This window comes from Typopeltis vanoorti, chromosome 10 (assembly GCF_054136105.1).
Source record: "Typopeltis vanoorti isolate ZY-2024b chromosome 10, IOZ_Tvanoo_1.0, whole genome shotgun sequence".
NCBI classification, from domain to species: Eukaryota; Metazoa; Arthropoda; class Arachnida; order Uropygi; family Thelyphonidae; genus Typopeltis; species Typopeltis vanoorti.
In genome coordinates, this window is record NC_143558.1 from 106,359,868 (window position 1) to 106,377,122 (window position 17,255).

The window sequence follows — 17,255 nt, forward strand, 5'->3', positions numbered from 1 at the left end:
AAGAATTGAGTGTTTCATGAGGTGTTACTATGATTGATGTTGTTCTTGGCAGTTTCTCAGAATGTTGCTGCATTCCGATGATGTTCCACAAGAACATCATCGGAATGTAAATTCTTAGCAGTTTTGGGAGATCCTGCCAGTCTTAAACCCTTATGAATAACATTTTGGATGACATTTTCCCTACTGGCTGTTCACCTCTTGCATGGATGATCAGAAACACTGGTATATTTATACTGGTATCACATATCTTTTGTTTCTTACTTTTGTTACCCAATGCAGTATCTACAGTATCAGTACTTGGTTGGGACCTTGTTAGGGCCCTGAAACACTTCAGAATGAAAATAGAGATTTCTGGTTTGGCTCTAGAGCTCCATACCCAACATGGAGCCACACATGAATGGCCACTGACTGGGAAGCAATGACTGCACTCAGGAGTGGAATGCAAGGCTCACTTGAATACTATACTAGCACTAAAGCAAGCCTTGTGTCCCAACCCCAAACTATGGGGGGGGAGGACTTACTGCATCACCACTGACCCTTATAGGCAAGTCCACTAGCATATCGATCCTGATTGGTTCATCCAGGACCACCTGTCTTGCCGATGCAGAGGCCGAGGTAGTGTGAGACTGCCAGGATATCCAGAAAGGGATATCCTGACAGTCTCACACTACACCTGGACGTTCATAGGCAGCACTGCATGGCAAACATGGCACTGGATCCCAGTGATAGTGGTCTGGAAGAAAGTATAGTAAAACAGACTCAGGAGAAGTAAAGAATATGGGAACAAAAACAAAGAAAAAAGATTTAGAATGAAAAGGGCCACTGACATCACTGGTAGGCCCCCCTCTGCCACAAACAGGTTCCCCACGGGGAGTAGTGAGATTTTGGAGAAATTACTGAGAGATCATATAAACATTAAGAAGATGAGGTAACATTATCTGTGAAGGTCCACATGAAATTGTTAAAGGGAAGCACTTGCTTTAGTAAGCTGTTAAGAGGGTAAGCAGTGTTTTATTTGGCATGGGATAGGATGGTGAACATGCAGGCAATGAGCAGATTTAAGGAATGGTATGATAGACTTTGTGTTATCTAGTACGGGCCTCCTGTGATGAGTCTTATGACTCCATGGTGCTCCTGAATAATAATAATAATGACTTGTAATCCAATTGGGAGAAAAAAAAATTGGTGGTTCAAGTTATCCCAAGAATGGAAAACCATATATTGTTTTCAGATTTTAGATGAAAACAAGCCCAACAAATGATTTGATATTTTTTGTTTGTTCGTTTTGTTGATTTTTTGCATTACTGCTAAGTTTTTTAATGGCTTGCCAAATTTTACTGAAACACTTTAATAACAAAATATTAAAATTTTTAAACCAAGTACTAAATTTTTTGTAAAAAAAAACTTTATGATTAATATTTTTTGCCAAATTTTCCAAAACAAGTAAGACTGTACTGACAGTGTATCTATTGACTATTACTTGTGTTTCTAAGATGGTTGCCTATTTTGTGAGATGAAAAAACCCAAATTTCCAACCCTTCCACCTCTGAAGCTGGCTAACTCACAAAGGAGACGTAATTGAGGTCAGCACGTGTATTAATTTTGTGTGTGTCTTTGGCTGACTTATCTGTTCAGCAGGAATATAAACAGTTTCACCCTCATACAAAATTGACTAGTTCATCTACAGGTGAAGTAACTTTGCGAAGTGCTTTGTCTCCTAGACAGGATTAAAATCTGGGCACTCACAGAGGAGGATGCAACTACAAGCAATATGTTATAGGGAATATGGAATGCTGTGAATCAGTAAAAAAACCATTAATTACCTTCACTGCACAAAGCATCTATATTTATGTTTTTCTTCACAAATAAAAAATAAGTATCTTCCCACCTCTTGGAATAGTTAAAACAAAGTCAGCATCACCATTTTGATTGCACACACACATTTTATGTCACTACCACATACAAAAGGCTTTTCCATTTTATTGATTTTATAATTTTTTTCTATTTTTTATTCCAAGAGGTGAGAGGAGATGTGTGTTTTAGATTTATTCTAGATAGCAGTGGCATCACACATTGTACAGCAAGATACAAAGTCAAGGGAACATCTGTTAAATAACCACAGTGGTTTACAATATTGAAAATGAATTGTGATTTAGAATTAGTAGAGTTCCATCTAAGTATTATCCTAGGCTTTCATGTTAGTCAGCAGTGGTCATATAATTGCAACATTAGAATAGCTAACATCAACTGCAGATGACAATCTTTAAAACATGTAACTCTCATAGCATAAAGAATAAAAAGAAGTAGGCTAACCACAAACTGAACAAAAAGCAGAGAAGAGTTATGGAAAGAAAATGTGTTTCTCCTGTAGGAATCAGTGGATTTTCTATGTTAGAAGTTCATGATGTCCACTGATGTTGGTGTTTGCAACAGAACATTACATAATGAACTATAATGTCTCAGGTTCTACTGAGACATGACTGCTCTATACAAACCCAAAATCCCAGCACACTTCAAATAATGAAAGGATTGACTTATGTGATACATGATGTGGCAACTGGAGAGTAGAGCACTAGAAAGACGTGGTATAGAGTAAAAAAAAATTACAATATACACTTTTCAATTAAGATTGACATGAATGTTTATGGCAACTGTCACGTGAAAGCATTTAAAAAAAAAAGTGCACTGTCCCTTTGATAAATGTGGTGAAAAAGATGGTATAGATCCTTCTGTTTCTGCTTTTCTGGGTATTACTATAAGCAATTCTTTGTTGCGTATCAGTGGCAACATGGTATAAGAAAATGGGAGGTCAAAGGTTAGTTTCACACCAACATAAACTCTAAAGAGAATCCTTAGAAAGAGTTAGAGCATTAGTAGAGAGCAAAGCAAACATGTCGAAGTTCACTACTAGAGCTAAGGGCCAATTTAATAATTTACCATATGTAAACAGATAGAAGGTATAGCCATGCCCCCCCCCCCCCTTCCTGCTCTATCCAATCTCTGTTTTGAACATTTTGAAAAACAGGCCCTTGATACTGCGATTCTCAAACCTTTTCTCTGGCTAAGATATATTGATAAGGTGTTCTCTATTTGGCCAGGTGGCTAAGACATATTAGACTCCTTCCTCCTACCCTTAACAGCTAGCACCCAAGAATTCAGTTCACTATAGAAATAAAAAGAAAATAATAACAGCCTGCCTTTTCTAGATACCCTAATCATACATCTTCCCAATGGCACCCTTTCTTTCTCAGTTTAGGGAAAAATCATTCACATAGGTAGGTAGATACATAACTTTCCAGTCATCTTCCACTCCCTTCCCCATCAACAATATGATGTTATTAAAACCCTTGTCAACAAAGTCTCCAATCTCTGTTCGAACCAGGCTTCTCTTACACCTCAACTCTTCGTTATACACCAGACCACTCTGTCCAATGGCTACAATGCCAAAAAGATGAACAAAATAATTGTTCCTCTCATTTCCTCCCATTCCTCTCAACATACAGATTATAGGCAATGATATATCTGGGGCACATAGAAAAAATAGCCAGATCTTAAAGAAATATAATCTCTGCACTGCTTTCAAACCTCATCTAAAGCTGACTGCCCTTATCTTCTAAGGATCTACTCTCTTCCTTCTCTGTTCCAGATGTTTACAAGGTTCTTTGTTCTTGCAACTTATTGTATTATGGTTAAATTAGGAGATCTGCCAACATCTGCCTTAGACAATGCAAGAAATAAATCTGCCACCACAACTATTGTCAGTCAAGTCTAGCTGACAACGCCTTGGATACCTTGCACAAAATCAAATGAAAAAAAATTACTCTAATCACTCTAAAATAATTTATCTAAAATAACTTGAAAGGCTTTCTTTTTTTTTTTTTTATATCAGCAGAAGATTTTTAAAAAAATCAACCTAATATAAGTAAATATGGTTGTGTTAAACTTCCCAAGTTTTGGAAAACTAAATCTTAGGCCACCACCCAACAGCACCCATAGAGGACATCCCCTCAGGACTTTAGGCTTCTCGTCTAATTTCTTTCATTTATTGTTTTTTTTGTATGTATTATTATAATTTTATTTAATACTGTATCCATGATAATGTCTCTGTGAAGGAACCATTAAACTTGTGTTTAATTATTTCTCTGTGCTGTATTCATCCTATTAAACCCAATTATGACTCTCTACATGCTCAGTGAGCAATGTGCTACTGAGACACAGCTGGAACTCACTACACTTTACAGGATCTTTTAGAGCATCAACATTAAGTCACTGTATGTGTGGTTTGCATCACACTTCCCCCTCTTAGGTGCAATTCTAATAGTATGGAGTGAATAAGATGACAATCAGTCCAATGACTGTCAACATTGGGCATGGTTCTTGTGAGAAGGGTCATTGTTATGATCACAAGCACGAACAGTGGCATAACCAAGCAAATGCCAGTGACCTGAGAGAGAGAGAGAGAGAGTGTGCTTCCGTGATGTCTTGAATTTGTTGTTTTCATGATAAGATCATGTAATAAAGGGCGGGATCATGTAATCATGTAATAGAGGGCGACGGAAAGTGGCCGGTGGCGCTCAACGCGTCGCCGGTTGTATATCCAGCCTGCCTAGGGCGTGACGCCCGACCGTGGTCGAACGGTCCCTTGTGCGGGACCTCGCCGAGCCCTCCCGGAAAAAAAAAAAAAAAGTCCACGCGGTTAGCCTAGTGGTTATGCGCTTCACAACCATATGCCTGGGGAAGGAGTGTCCTAGGTTCGATTCCCGTCAGTGACGTGAGGAGCTGAAGGATCTTCCTCAGCCATAGCCAAGTTAGCCAGTCTTGGGCATGGACAGCAGGGTTTTTTCCCCAGTTTATTCTGGGGTTTTTCATCCCGCAAAGCAGGCAAACTGGCCTTGAGAACTCAACACTACAGGCCATAGGATACACCGGGGCATAAGGCTGACCACCTTATCCTGTAAACGGAGTAAGGTCCGATGATCAATGGACCCTCGACACCGCAAGGTAAAAGAGGGTATAAGGAAGATGAGATGAGATGAGATTAATACACTTCATCACCAGGAGAATTCCATTTGGATTGGATTTTTTGATGCCTTCCTTTCCAATAATTAGCCAATAATGTTGAGCCCCATCCAACTCCAGTAGTGAAGTAACCAAGAAGAATCACATTGTCTTGTGTTGGAATAGTGCACAAAATGGTGTCCAATTTGCTATAAAAATCTTTTAAGTCATTAGCATCCAAGATTGAGGAATGGGCACTGATAACTGTAGTATTATGATTCTTGGAAAGCATCAGGACTGCATTGAGACAATCATTAATCCCAGATGGTACTTTAGACAAAGAGATAACATGCTGATTTTTAATATCAAACTCAATTTCATGAATCCATTTTTTTTTTCTTTCACTTGCACTTTCAACAAGAATGTGTGCATTCTTTTAGTTGTCCATCTCCAAAATGACAAGTTTTTTATTTTTATATTTTAATAATTTTAATAATTTCTTTATTAAAATTATTAAAAAAAGGGTGGCACACCAATTGGCAATTCCTATAGGTAGAGATGACCTACAAATGCTTCTGTCTGATATCTCCACTTGGACCTCGCTCCCACTGAAGAGACCTCAATAAAGGTCGAAACTAGTCTGGGTAGTGGCCCTTCCCTTAATGTATAACATTAGACATAGCCGCGAGGAGATGTGTTTTGCATTATAGGAGATACTGAGATAGGAGTGTTGGTAGCTTGCTCTACCTTTGCAATGAGTTGCCCTGGTGTTGTACCACCTTAACCCAGTCCTGAAGATACTTTCAGGCACAAACTTTGTTTGCTCACACTTGGATAAAGGATTAAACTAAATTTATTATACAATATAAATGATGTGCACACCACTTGCGGACCTGTGGACTGCAGAGTTTGATGGATAGAAGAAGGAGAGGTGATATGATTGAGACTTTTAAACTGTTGAGAGGTGGTTACAGGGTTGACACTGGGGAGTTCTTTCGCTTGGCTGAACAGCGGGAAGGAGTGATGACAAGAGGCCATCCCTGGAAGTTATGAAAGGAAACTGTGAGCAAGAGGGTAAGGAGTGGTTTCTTTGTGTGGAGGGTGGTTGAGCCGTGGAATGCATTGCCTGATGGAGTGGTGAGAGCGAGAACGGTCAGTGAGTTTAAAGAGTGGTATGATAGACTTTGTGTTTCTCAGGGGGGGGGGACCTCCCCTCGATGAGTCTTGACAGACTTTATGTCTTAGGAAGGACCTCCCTCGATGAGTCTTTTGACTCCTTGGAGGCCTGAATAATAATAACCACTTACAGTCATCCAAACTGACCTATTAAGAATAGTGGAACCTCAATAACTACCAACTGCCCAAACTACACCGAGCATAATTCCTTCCATTATAAGAGTGCCACATGGGAACTTGTCAGGACTGATACCTAATAAGAAATATTTCTGTTATTCATTCAAAGCAAGTATTTGAATATTGAGAGCAGAATTCTCTGACCCAAACACTTGCTTTGAATATGATTCTGTTGAATAACAATAATAATTCTTACTAGAATGCCATTTATTTTCATCAACCGAGGTCCCACATAATATACTGAGCTTAATGTCATGCATTCTCTATTAATCAATATGAGGATCATTTCAAAACTCCTAGCTCCTGTTGTTAAACTAAACATGTATAATGTGTTTGATAAGTTAGACAACTTAAGCAGAAATGTTGTCAATGATAGTGAAGCATTTCGCATGGTGATTCTTGCAACATTGGGATGATCAAAGTCTCAAGGGTTCAAGTTAGGAAGCACACTGGGGAGGGGGGGGGAAGCATATGCCAGCTATACTCTTCTATAAGATCAAATACTTCACATATACTTCGTACTTATGGCCTTGCATCTGACCTGAATCATTTCCCTTCAATTTTGAAGTCTTATTTCATGAAAACAAAAACAAATATAACATTTTTACTCAGAATATCTGACTTATAACTCATTTAGTGGAAACCAGTGCATCAATCTAATGGCCACACATGAACAGTGTGCAAGACTTTTAAAATGATAAGCACAAATAAACAAAGCATTTGTGATGATTTTTACAGTCTACATATGATTCATTATTTTGATGTATTCTTTATAATTTATGTCTTTACAAAAAATAAAAAATAACATTTTCATTTTACATTTTTAAAAACTTACCTTTGGAAGGATAATCTGTTGTACTGCCTGGTATAAATAACCATTTATCAGTATGCCTGGCCTATCAGGTGTAAAGACTGCTTTTGATAAAATATCCTGGAATAAAATATATATATATATATATATATATATATATACAGGGTGTTCGGGATAAATTTGACAGTTTCGTAAGGAAAAAGAAAATCTTCTTTGTATCTATTAAATTTAATGAATTGACAAAAAAACATTACAGGCAGAGTTAATTACAATACTATCAACAAGATTTTCTCAAAATAACCACCATTAGCATCGATCACAGCTTCAATTCTGCTTCGGAACCTCGAACAAGCTGATGCTACAGTCTCCCTGGGAAGGGCCGCAAAAACTGTTTTAATTTTATCCATTAACTGGGCTTTTGTATTACTGGAAGTGCGATTGGTGTCTTTTTCAACTGCGCCCCATACAAAATAATCCATGGGGTTAAGGTCTGGGGAGTTTGGAGGCCAAACATTTGGACTGGTGAAGTCGTAGAAATTTTCAGACAACCATTTTTGACTTTTCCCAGAGGTGTGGCAAGGGGCCGAATCCTGCTGCCATACATACGGCCTACCATTGGCTACCCTTGTTATCCAGGGCTTGACTACAGTTAGCAACTCCACGAACAAAGCCCGAATTCCAATGCCAGGGTTCTTCAACACCTGTTCCTGCAGATTTGCGAGGAATTCTGCTGTACGAACGCAATCAGATCGTCTGCTAGGGATTTTTCTTCTTGCTACATCCTCGTAGTCACCATTGCAAGTCTCTAGTTCATGCCTGATTGTTTTTACTGTATTCAGGGAGCATTGGGCAGCAGTCGTAATATCCTTATTTTGATGGCGGGCACGAATCATCATGATACAAGTTATTCTCTTCCATGATTCAGGTGGGTTCCAGCTATCCATCCTTTCTGACATCTTGTATATGAATGAAGAAGGGTCCAAACTTTTAAATGAAGAGAAGTGTGTGTTAATACATGTAACTTACGGAAAAATATAATTAATTATAAATATGTCAAATTTATCCCAAACACCCTGTATATATATATGTGGCGATCAGCTTTTACTCGGTTGTTATACATTTGAAAAAAATAGATTTAATGACTCCAAGACCGAGATAACATATAAAGATTTTAATGATAAATACTACTAGTTTCGGCATATAGCAGCCTTCTTCAGGTATTTATAAAGGAAAGGAATACTAATAAACATTGAATTATTTAAACAAACTGGAAATTACAGGTACAAATTGACTCACATAATCGATACATAAAAACGTTGTATTTTTTCAAGTTGTTCCAACTGGCGTGCCATTGTTTGTTGCAATTGTGCGTGCAGGTTCATGCACAATTGCAATCTATCTATCTATCTATACATATATATATATATATATATAGATTACTATTATTTTATTATTATGATTATATGGATACCTGCAGAGAATCCAAAGACTCACCCAATACACACACCAATTATCAAAACTCTCCTTGAATTCATTAACACTCACTCTTCCCACAGGAAATCCATTTCAGTTGCATGCCAAGAGAAAAATCTATTCTAACCATACTGTACTCTACTATGAACTATGACTTCCTGCTTCCTAAAATCCCACTATACACTGAAAGATTTCAGACACTTCTACACCATAACATTATCCCAACAGGCTATGATTCTATCATATCACCTCTCCTTCACCTATTCACTAAAATCCACAAGCTCACACCTCTTAAATGTTCCCTCAGAACCAACACTCTGCAGTCTAGTATCACATTAATCACCCATCTCTTCAACATCATCTTACTGTTTCCTAATCTCTCTCTCTCTCTCTTTCAGAATCCTAGACAGATTTGAAGAGAGCAGTCATCCTGAACAGAAGTAGATGCATCATCACAGCCTAGTAAAGAGGTATAATGATTCTCCCATCTCCTAACATACATATCTGAGTCCATCTCAGCTTTGCAACCACTCTCTGTATCAGCACCATCATTCTTGCAGTGTAGCTCATGAACTTCAACTCACTGTTGAAGCCATTCTGAGAGATCCTTCTCCATCAGCCTCACTAGTTCCATGTTCTATGGAGCCATTAGACAACTTCAGTTGTCTAAAAGCTTTTCTACCTTAAGTACTGATAAGTACTCCTGACTGCATTCCTCTTGAATATTTTTTACCACTGTTCTGTCACAACATTCTGTTTCATGTCACTCTTTCATGGTAATTACTCTAGAAATCCAGAATATCTTTATCTTCAGTTTTTAAATCACTTTTATCATCTCAATTCTTTTTATTCTTCCTATCATTTCTTAGCTTTTTCAATAGTCTCCAGAACATTTTGCCACCTTCCTTGTATTTATCTTCTATATTACTAAACACTTTTTCTAATTATTAAATTACTAACTTCTATTACTATTTATAATATTACATTATTATAATTATTATTATTACATATAATTTTATATATTTTAACTTCTTTTTTATTTTTAGTAGTGCAACTGGAAGGAAGACGGTACATTGTGCCCTTCGATTGGAATAGGCCTAAGTTCGATTCTCATCGCGACGTGAGGAATCTTTATCTGGATGATTTCAATCGAAGGTGAGTTAGCCGATCTCATACGAAGGTAGCAGGGTTTTTTCTTCTGGAAACTCGGGTTTTTCATCCCGCATACAAACACATCTGCTCTTCAGAACACATGCAATTTACAGACAAAAAATACTAGTTTGGTGGTGGTGGAGGTGGGCAGTAGATGGCATTGATTTGTAGTAGAGGTTCGGTGGAGTGGTTGAGACAGTTGAAGGTGTCCTCCCACGATGAGTCTTCGGACTCCTTGGAGGTATCAGGAATAATAATAATAATTATATATATATATATATATATATATAATATTATATAATAAATATTATTATATTACTATAATTCTATTACTAAGCACTTTTTAACATTTTTCTCTATATTCTCTCAGAGCATCTGCTGATTTTCTCACTAACACATTTTGATATGCTCTTTCTTTTCCAATGCTACCACTTTAACTACAAGTTCACCATGGAGTTCTGATTTTTCTGGCATTGCAGACTTCACCACATTCCTCTCTTGTTGAATCAATCAATGTTTTCTTCAGAGGTTGCCATGGGTTTCCAAAATTTGGTTCTTGTTTTCAAACTCTTGCATTTTTTTTTTTTGAATAATATATATTTAAGTCTATAGTTAACCTATAGATTTAAATATATAGACAAGAAGCTGTGGGTTTGGATTCTTCATTTATCTCTATGCTGAACCAGAAAAAGATATCACTAACAACAGTATAGTCAATGAGACTTTTTATTTCTTGCATCTTCTCTCCATATGAATATCTGCACATTGTTATGTTGGAATATGGTGCCGGTGATGACTAATCTGTGTCCAGGGCCACCCCTAGGAATTTTTCCACCCAGTGCATTTATCATATAGTTTATGCCACTTTGCTGCCCCATGCAAATACATGTCTTGCACCGTCAGTAGAGCCAGCCCTGTCTGTGTCTGTAATGGAAATCCAGCAGGTACTTACTAGTAGAAATGTACCAATAATTCTGTTTTGGTATTCTGCTGATTTGGCATGCTGTGAAAAGTTTTCCACTTGGTTACAATGCACTGTTTGATTATTTGACAAGAAATTATATTCTTCTTTCAATTCGATATCCAAGCATAAGCATAAGAATGAAGTACTTCATGACTAGTCCACTTGTATACAGAGGCTGCTGACCTGATTTCATATTACCTTAATATCCCATAAATGCAAAAAACATTATGGGAAGGATCATACTCAGATCAGTTTCAACCTTTATTGAGGTCTTATCAGTGGGGAAGCAGATCGAAGAAAGTACAAAAATTAAATCAATGCAGATGTCATATATTTTCATATACAAGGAGTAAAATGTATCACCTTATTATTAAATACTCTGGATGAGATATAAATTAAACTTGCAAGAAATTAAATTCTTGTTTAATCCTTTATCCAAGTGTAAGCAAATGAAGTTTGTGCATGAAGTATCTTCATATTTGCATAGTTTACTATAATACATAGGATTATACATGTCCAAAATGGGATATCTTTGCATTATGGGATACTAAGGAAACTGATGTAAAGTCATTAACCTCAATATAAACGTAGCCCAGTCGTGAAAATACTTAAAGTGCAAACTTTAAGTATTTTCTTAATAAACTTGTTTGTTTACCCTTGGATAAAGGATTAAACAAGAATATAATTTTTTGGTAAGTTTAATTTCTATTATAACCAAGTGAAAAAAAATTTATAATTCTACTCTGGATGTGATATAGTTGTGGAAAGTTTTTCCACTTGGTTACAATGTAATAAATATAAGTGATTAAAACAAGAAATTGTATTCTTGTTTTAATCCTATACCCAAGCATAAGCATAAGAGACCAAAAGGCTTGGCTGCTATTTGGACAGGCTACAAGTTTCCTGCTTTTTGCTCTTTCAGGCATGAGTATAAGCACTAAAGGTGGATAGAGTTCTTGATGTGAGCCAGTTATGGTATGCTGGATTTTTTACTTGTACAACCTTGGCATATCTTTTAGAGAACCAGGGTTTTGGGACAGCAGTCAGAGTAGTGTGGGGAATGCATGCCAATAAGTTGTTTGCTGATGATGTGAAATTATGTTCTACATAAGAGTGAATCAAGGTAATGTGGAAAACTTGCAGGACAATTAAATAGGCTGGAAAGTATGGACAAAAAATAATGGGTGTCAGTTTAATGTGGAGAAATGTAAAGTTATGCATTTTGGAATAAATATATTACAAGCTGTGTACTACATTGATGGAACTCAGCTGCAGGAAACAGATGAAGCTAGAGATTTAAGGGTGGTGGTAGACAAAGAGTTAAAGTTTAGAAGACATGTTGCTAAGGTAGCTCATAAGATTACTTGGCTAACGAAGAGCACGTTAACAAGTAGGCTGGTCTGGTTGGTTAGTGTATCCACTCTCAAGCCAAGAAGCTGTGGTTTTGAATCCTGCCAAGGGCATGAATGTTTGTGATTGTCCTGCTAACCAATTACCATATGTACTGCTATGACCTGTGTCCTGATGTAGTATGACCTTTGATGTCTTTGCACCATAAAAAAAAAAAAAAAAAAAAAAAAAAAAAAAAAAAAAACCCTAACAAGTAGAGCTAAGGAAGTTATTCATTTTTATAAGACCCCTGATCTTGTATTACTTTGCTCAGGACTGGCCTTCTGGGTTTCTTGAAAAAGATTCAGAGACAAGTGACCAAGATGGTAAAGTGGCCTGTTCAATGTTCCCTATGAGGATAGATTAAAGGTGTGTGGATTGTAGAAGTTGGGTGATAGGAGAAAAAGAGGGGATATGATAGAAACATTTAAGTTACTTAAAAGATTTTATAGGATTGATGCAGGGGAAATGTTTCAGCACTTGGCTAGAGTGTCAACAACAAGAGGCATTCCTGGAAGTTGAATAAAGGTGTGGTGAGTAGGGGTGTGAGGACTAGATGTTTTGATAATTTCACTATGATGAAATTATCAGCAGAAATTTTATCATAGTGTAAAATTTTTGTTTTGTTTAAGCCAATACAGAATACAATTTTGTCACCTAAATTCCAAATTGCATGCTGGATGTAATTTGGAATGCTGGATTTTTTTACTTGTACAGCCTTGGCACATCTTTTAATTCCACTCATTCACAACTCTACAGTTGTGAATGAGTGGAATGGATTGCCAGTGTCAGTTTTGAGTGCTTTGTCGGTAAATGGGTTCAAGGAGAGGTATGATGACAGAGTATGTGGATGTGTTCTTATAGCTAGGTTGGCTGTTTTGTGGAATGAAAAACCAGATTTTCTAGGAAGAAAAAACAAAACACTGCCACTTGTAAATAAGATCAGCTAACTCATCTGAACTTGAAAAGCCATGATAAAAGTTCTTATTCTTTTGTTATTAACAAAGATGCGAATGTACAGATGCAAACAATAAAAAAAAGTATATTAAAAAAAATCAAATAAAATACAATATTTTGGTTTTACCAAAATATAATTTACAGAAAATTTTCTATAACTTTGCAGATTCCTCACCAATCATCCATCTTATCTATCTACCTTTTAAAGAAGGAACATGTGCATATGTCCACTATGATATCATGAGGCTGACATGTGTCTGAGAGAGAAGTCATCATTAGACTGTCATTAATCACACTGTCATCTGGAGAATGTTTAGAATTTTTATAAAGGTTTTGGTATCTTTTTCCACTGAAGAACTTGTTTCTATACAAATCCCAAATCTGCAATCTCAAATGTGAAAACAGTATTTTAAGATTGCAGATTTGGGATTTGTATAGAAATAAGTTCTTCAGTGAAAAAAGATACCAATGATTTTGGAAGCTGAGTATACTATGGACATAATATATTTGTTAAAGGAAAGGAAAAAAAAGGAAAGGATTGTGCATCGGAGAACTACAAAAGAGATCAACATTCATAGCAGTGGTTATGGGAGATAACAAAATTGAAATGTTTGAGTAGCACAAAGTTTCTGAAATGAAGAGTAGGAATTAAGTGTATTCTCTTTAGCAAAACTATGAACAGAATTTGAGATCAGTGAGAGAGAGAGATGGGTAGAAGTGAATAGAATTAAACATTTAGTCAATACCTGGTAATGTGGAGGATAGTGACCATGAAATGTATAAGCAAATTAGCCAAGCAGACAGGAAAAGAGTGATTATTATGGATGATTTTAATTATGGCAATATAGACTAGGATGATGAGCTAGCAACATGAGAATGCTGAAGTAAAAAAATGAGATTCTTGAGTTTTTGAGTGACAACTACCTTAGGCAGTGTGTAACAGAGGACACATGAGGATTGAGAGGCTTGGATTTGATCATCTCATCAGAGAATGTTATTATAAATGAGGTGTCAAATCTCTCTCTCTCTATCTATCTCTCTCCCTCCCTCCCTCCAGAGTATATGTGGAACTACAAGGCTGATGATTATGAGAAGCTCTGGAGACAGCTTGCAGCTGTAGCATGGAATGAGAAGTTGAGCGGAAAGGAGATCAGTGCTGCTTGGATGATATTTAAGAACTACATAGTAAAGGTAATGTCTAAATGTATTCCAAGTGTCAGAAAGTTAAATAAGATAGGTGTAAAATGGATGAAAAAAGAGATTAAGCATACAATCTAGAGAAAGCATACCTTATGGAAGACAACATAAGATGAGTGGTAATAATCAATTTCATGTGGAGTATAAAGAACAGGCAAGGAGGGTGACTCAGTTGATTAAGAGTAGCAGGAGTGTAGTATGAGCAGCAGTTGGAAATAAAGCAAGAAAAAAATCTACAGAGTTCTTTCAATATGTAGCTAGTAAAAAAAAAAAAAAAAAAAACTGGTACATGGAAAAGTATTGCAGAGAAGGGGATATAGTTGAGATATTTAATGAGCAATTTATAAAGGTCTTTCATCCTTATGAATATGATATCATGGAGAGTCTGAGAGTATATCATCAAAACATGTCATGATATATCATCACATGTTTTGAAGGAATGTACCACAGAGTTCACATCTGCTTTATCATATTTATTCAATATGATACTTAAATTGGGTCCAATTCCAAAGGAGTGGAAAGAAGGGAAGATTGTGCTGCTTCATAAGAGAGAGGTAGCAGCAGAACTTGAGCATCAAATTATGGGCCAATCTCTCTCTCTCTCTGTGTGTGTGTGTGAGAGAGAGAGAGAGATAGGAATGGAGATACCAGTTCAATATGTTCCAGTAAGGAAATACCGTGAGTAGACATATAATTAAAATTATAATAACGGAATTAACTCACGTAAAATACCTTGTTATTATTCAATGAATTTATTTATCCTGTAGGCGACTGCGCCATTGTTAATATTTATTGAATTAGCCTTTAGACTGAATTAGCCTATAGGCTGTGCCATTGTTAATATTTAATGATTTATCCTATATAGGCTGCGCCATTAGTTATTTATAATGTGTATTATAAATAATATTTCATTTACTAACAATTATTTTTATTTTTGACTCCGAGTGTCCCTATATGTTATTATATTTGCACAAAGAGTTCACTCCAATTGGTGCAATGACTTTAACTTACTCTTTCAGAATCCAGCTAATCATTGACTCAATACCAAGTACAAAATAAACACATTTAATAAAAACTTAAAACAACATATATACACTTCTAGTAAAAATACATAACTACAAATACAGATTAAATGGATCCAAGGCCTTATTTAAAAAATACAAACTTACTCTTAAGACAAAACACTTTTTCTTTGACAAATCACAAAAAAATGTTTATAGTCTTTTTCGCTTCCTGTTAAGGCTCTTTTCCAGAAGTTACAAGATTCTGTACTTCATTTTCTTAGGATCCCTTTAAAATTCCTTTTTACTGCCGCACACAAAACAAAATCAAGTTCCTTCCTACTTGAATATATCTTGGCCAGTTTATAAAAACTTAGTTTCAAGATTTCCTTTTTCTTCTGTACTTATTCTTTCTTGAAACATATTATTTCCACTATTCCTTTTTCGGAATACAATATGAAATTTCCTTTTAACTGCCGCACACAAAAAATCAAGTTCCTCCCAACTTGAATATTCCTCGGCCAGTGTATAAAAACTTAGTTTCAAGATTTCCTTTTTCTTCTGTACTTATTCCTTCTTGAAACATATTATTTCCACTATTCCTTTTTCGGAATACAACATGAAATTTCCTTTTGACTGCCGCACACAAAAAACTCAAGTTCCTTCCAACTTGAATATTCCTCGGCCAGTTTATAAAAACTTAGTTTCAAGATTTCCTTTTTCTTCTGTACTTATTCCTTCTTGAAACATATTATTTCCACTATTCCTTTTTCGGAATACAATATAAAATTTCCTTTTAACTGCCGCACACAAAAAATCAAGTTCCTCCCAACTTGAATATTCCTCGGCCAGTTTATAAAACTTAGTTTCAAGATTTCCTTTTTCTTCTGTACTTATTCCTTCTTGAAACATATTATTTCCACTATTCCTTTTTCGGAATATAATATGAAATTTCCTTTTGACTGCCGCACACAAAAAAAATCAAGTTCCTCCCAACTTGAATATTCCTCGGCCAGTGTTCTAAAAACTTTCCGAACGCTCTCTTGTTTACCACTGTAACTTGGATACGCAACGCTTTCTTGTCAGCTGTCAATCAAACATCAAGTTCACTCCGGGAGCATGCGCACTTCAACAACGTCAGAAACTACGCATTGTAAAATTATGGCTGACTCGCTGTATCCACCAGCGCTGAAGAAAGTCTTTCATAAACACAAAATTCAACATTTAAAAATACAATAAACTTTCTTATAAATAATACAAATAATCAATTAAGTAAGTACTTCAATATTTTTACTTTTTTTTTTACATATTACTTCTAACATAATATTTTCATAACGAGCACATCACAAGTGCAGACACTGCGTGTATGAAAACAAAAACTAACAAGCAAAATTAATACGTAAAAATATTCAGAAATGGAGAATGGAGGTTGGAGAAATGGAGAATTCAGAATGGAGGTTGTAAAAATATGATTATTTTTACAACCTCCATTCAAATCTTCTCCAATATCATTAACATACAGGTTAAACAGCAATGGCTCCAAAACAGACTTCTGAGGCACTACTATTGACTTTCCTCTTTTGAGATATCCCTCCTGCATACACAACTAGCTGATTTGGATCCTGGTTCTCACTAGCCTCTCCAACACTTTAACTGCAGTGCGTGCATGCACACAGAGAGAGAGAGAGAGATTGGCCCATAATTTGATGCTCAAGTTCTGACATTTTTGCTATCTGGAATGGCGCTTCTGATGAACTACAGCAGTTTCTCTCGAAATTAAATGCACTTCATCCAAGGATCCAGTTAACCCTAGAAGTAGAATTAAATAAGCAGTTAGCCTTTTTAGATGTTTTAATTCTTCACCAACCAGATGGTAACCTACATTTCTCAGTCTATAGGAAGAAGACTCATACAGGCCATTATATCAATGCTGAATTTCATCACCATCCCAGTCAAAAGG

At 36.2% G+C, this 17,255-nt stretch overlaps 1 protein-coding gene across 6 annotated transcripts in view; it reads right to left on the bottom strand.

Moving 5' to 3' along the window:
- LOC150102651 (UDP-GalNAc:beta-1,3-N-acetylgalactosaminyltransferase 2-like) overlaps positions 1-17,255 on the bottom strand; it is a 322,880-nt gene that overhangs the window by 196,309 nt on the left and 109,316 nt on the right. For all 6 annotated transcript variants that reach the window (XM_090399028.1, XM_090399029.1, XM_090399027.1 and 3 more), the window contains one exon: positions 7,187-7,282. In XM_090399028.1, coding sequence (XP_090255154.1) covers positions 7,187-7,282 — 96 coding nt within the window. The remainder of the gene's footprint in view (positions 1-7,186; positions 7,283-17,255) is intronic.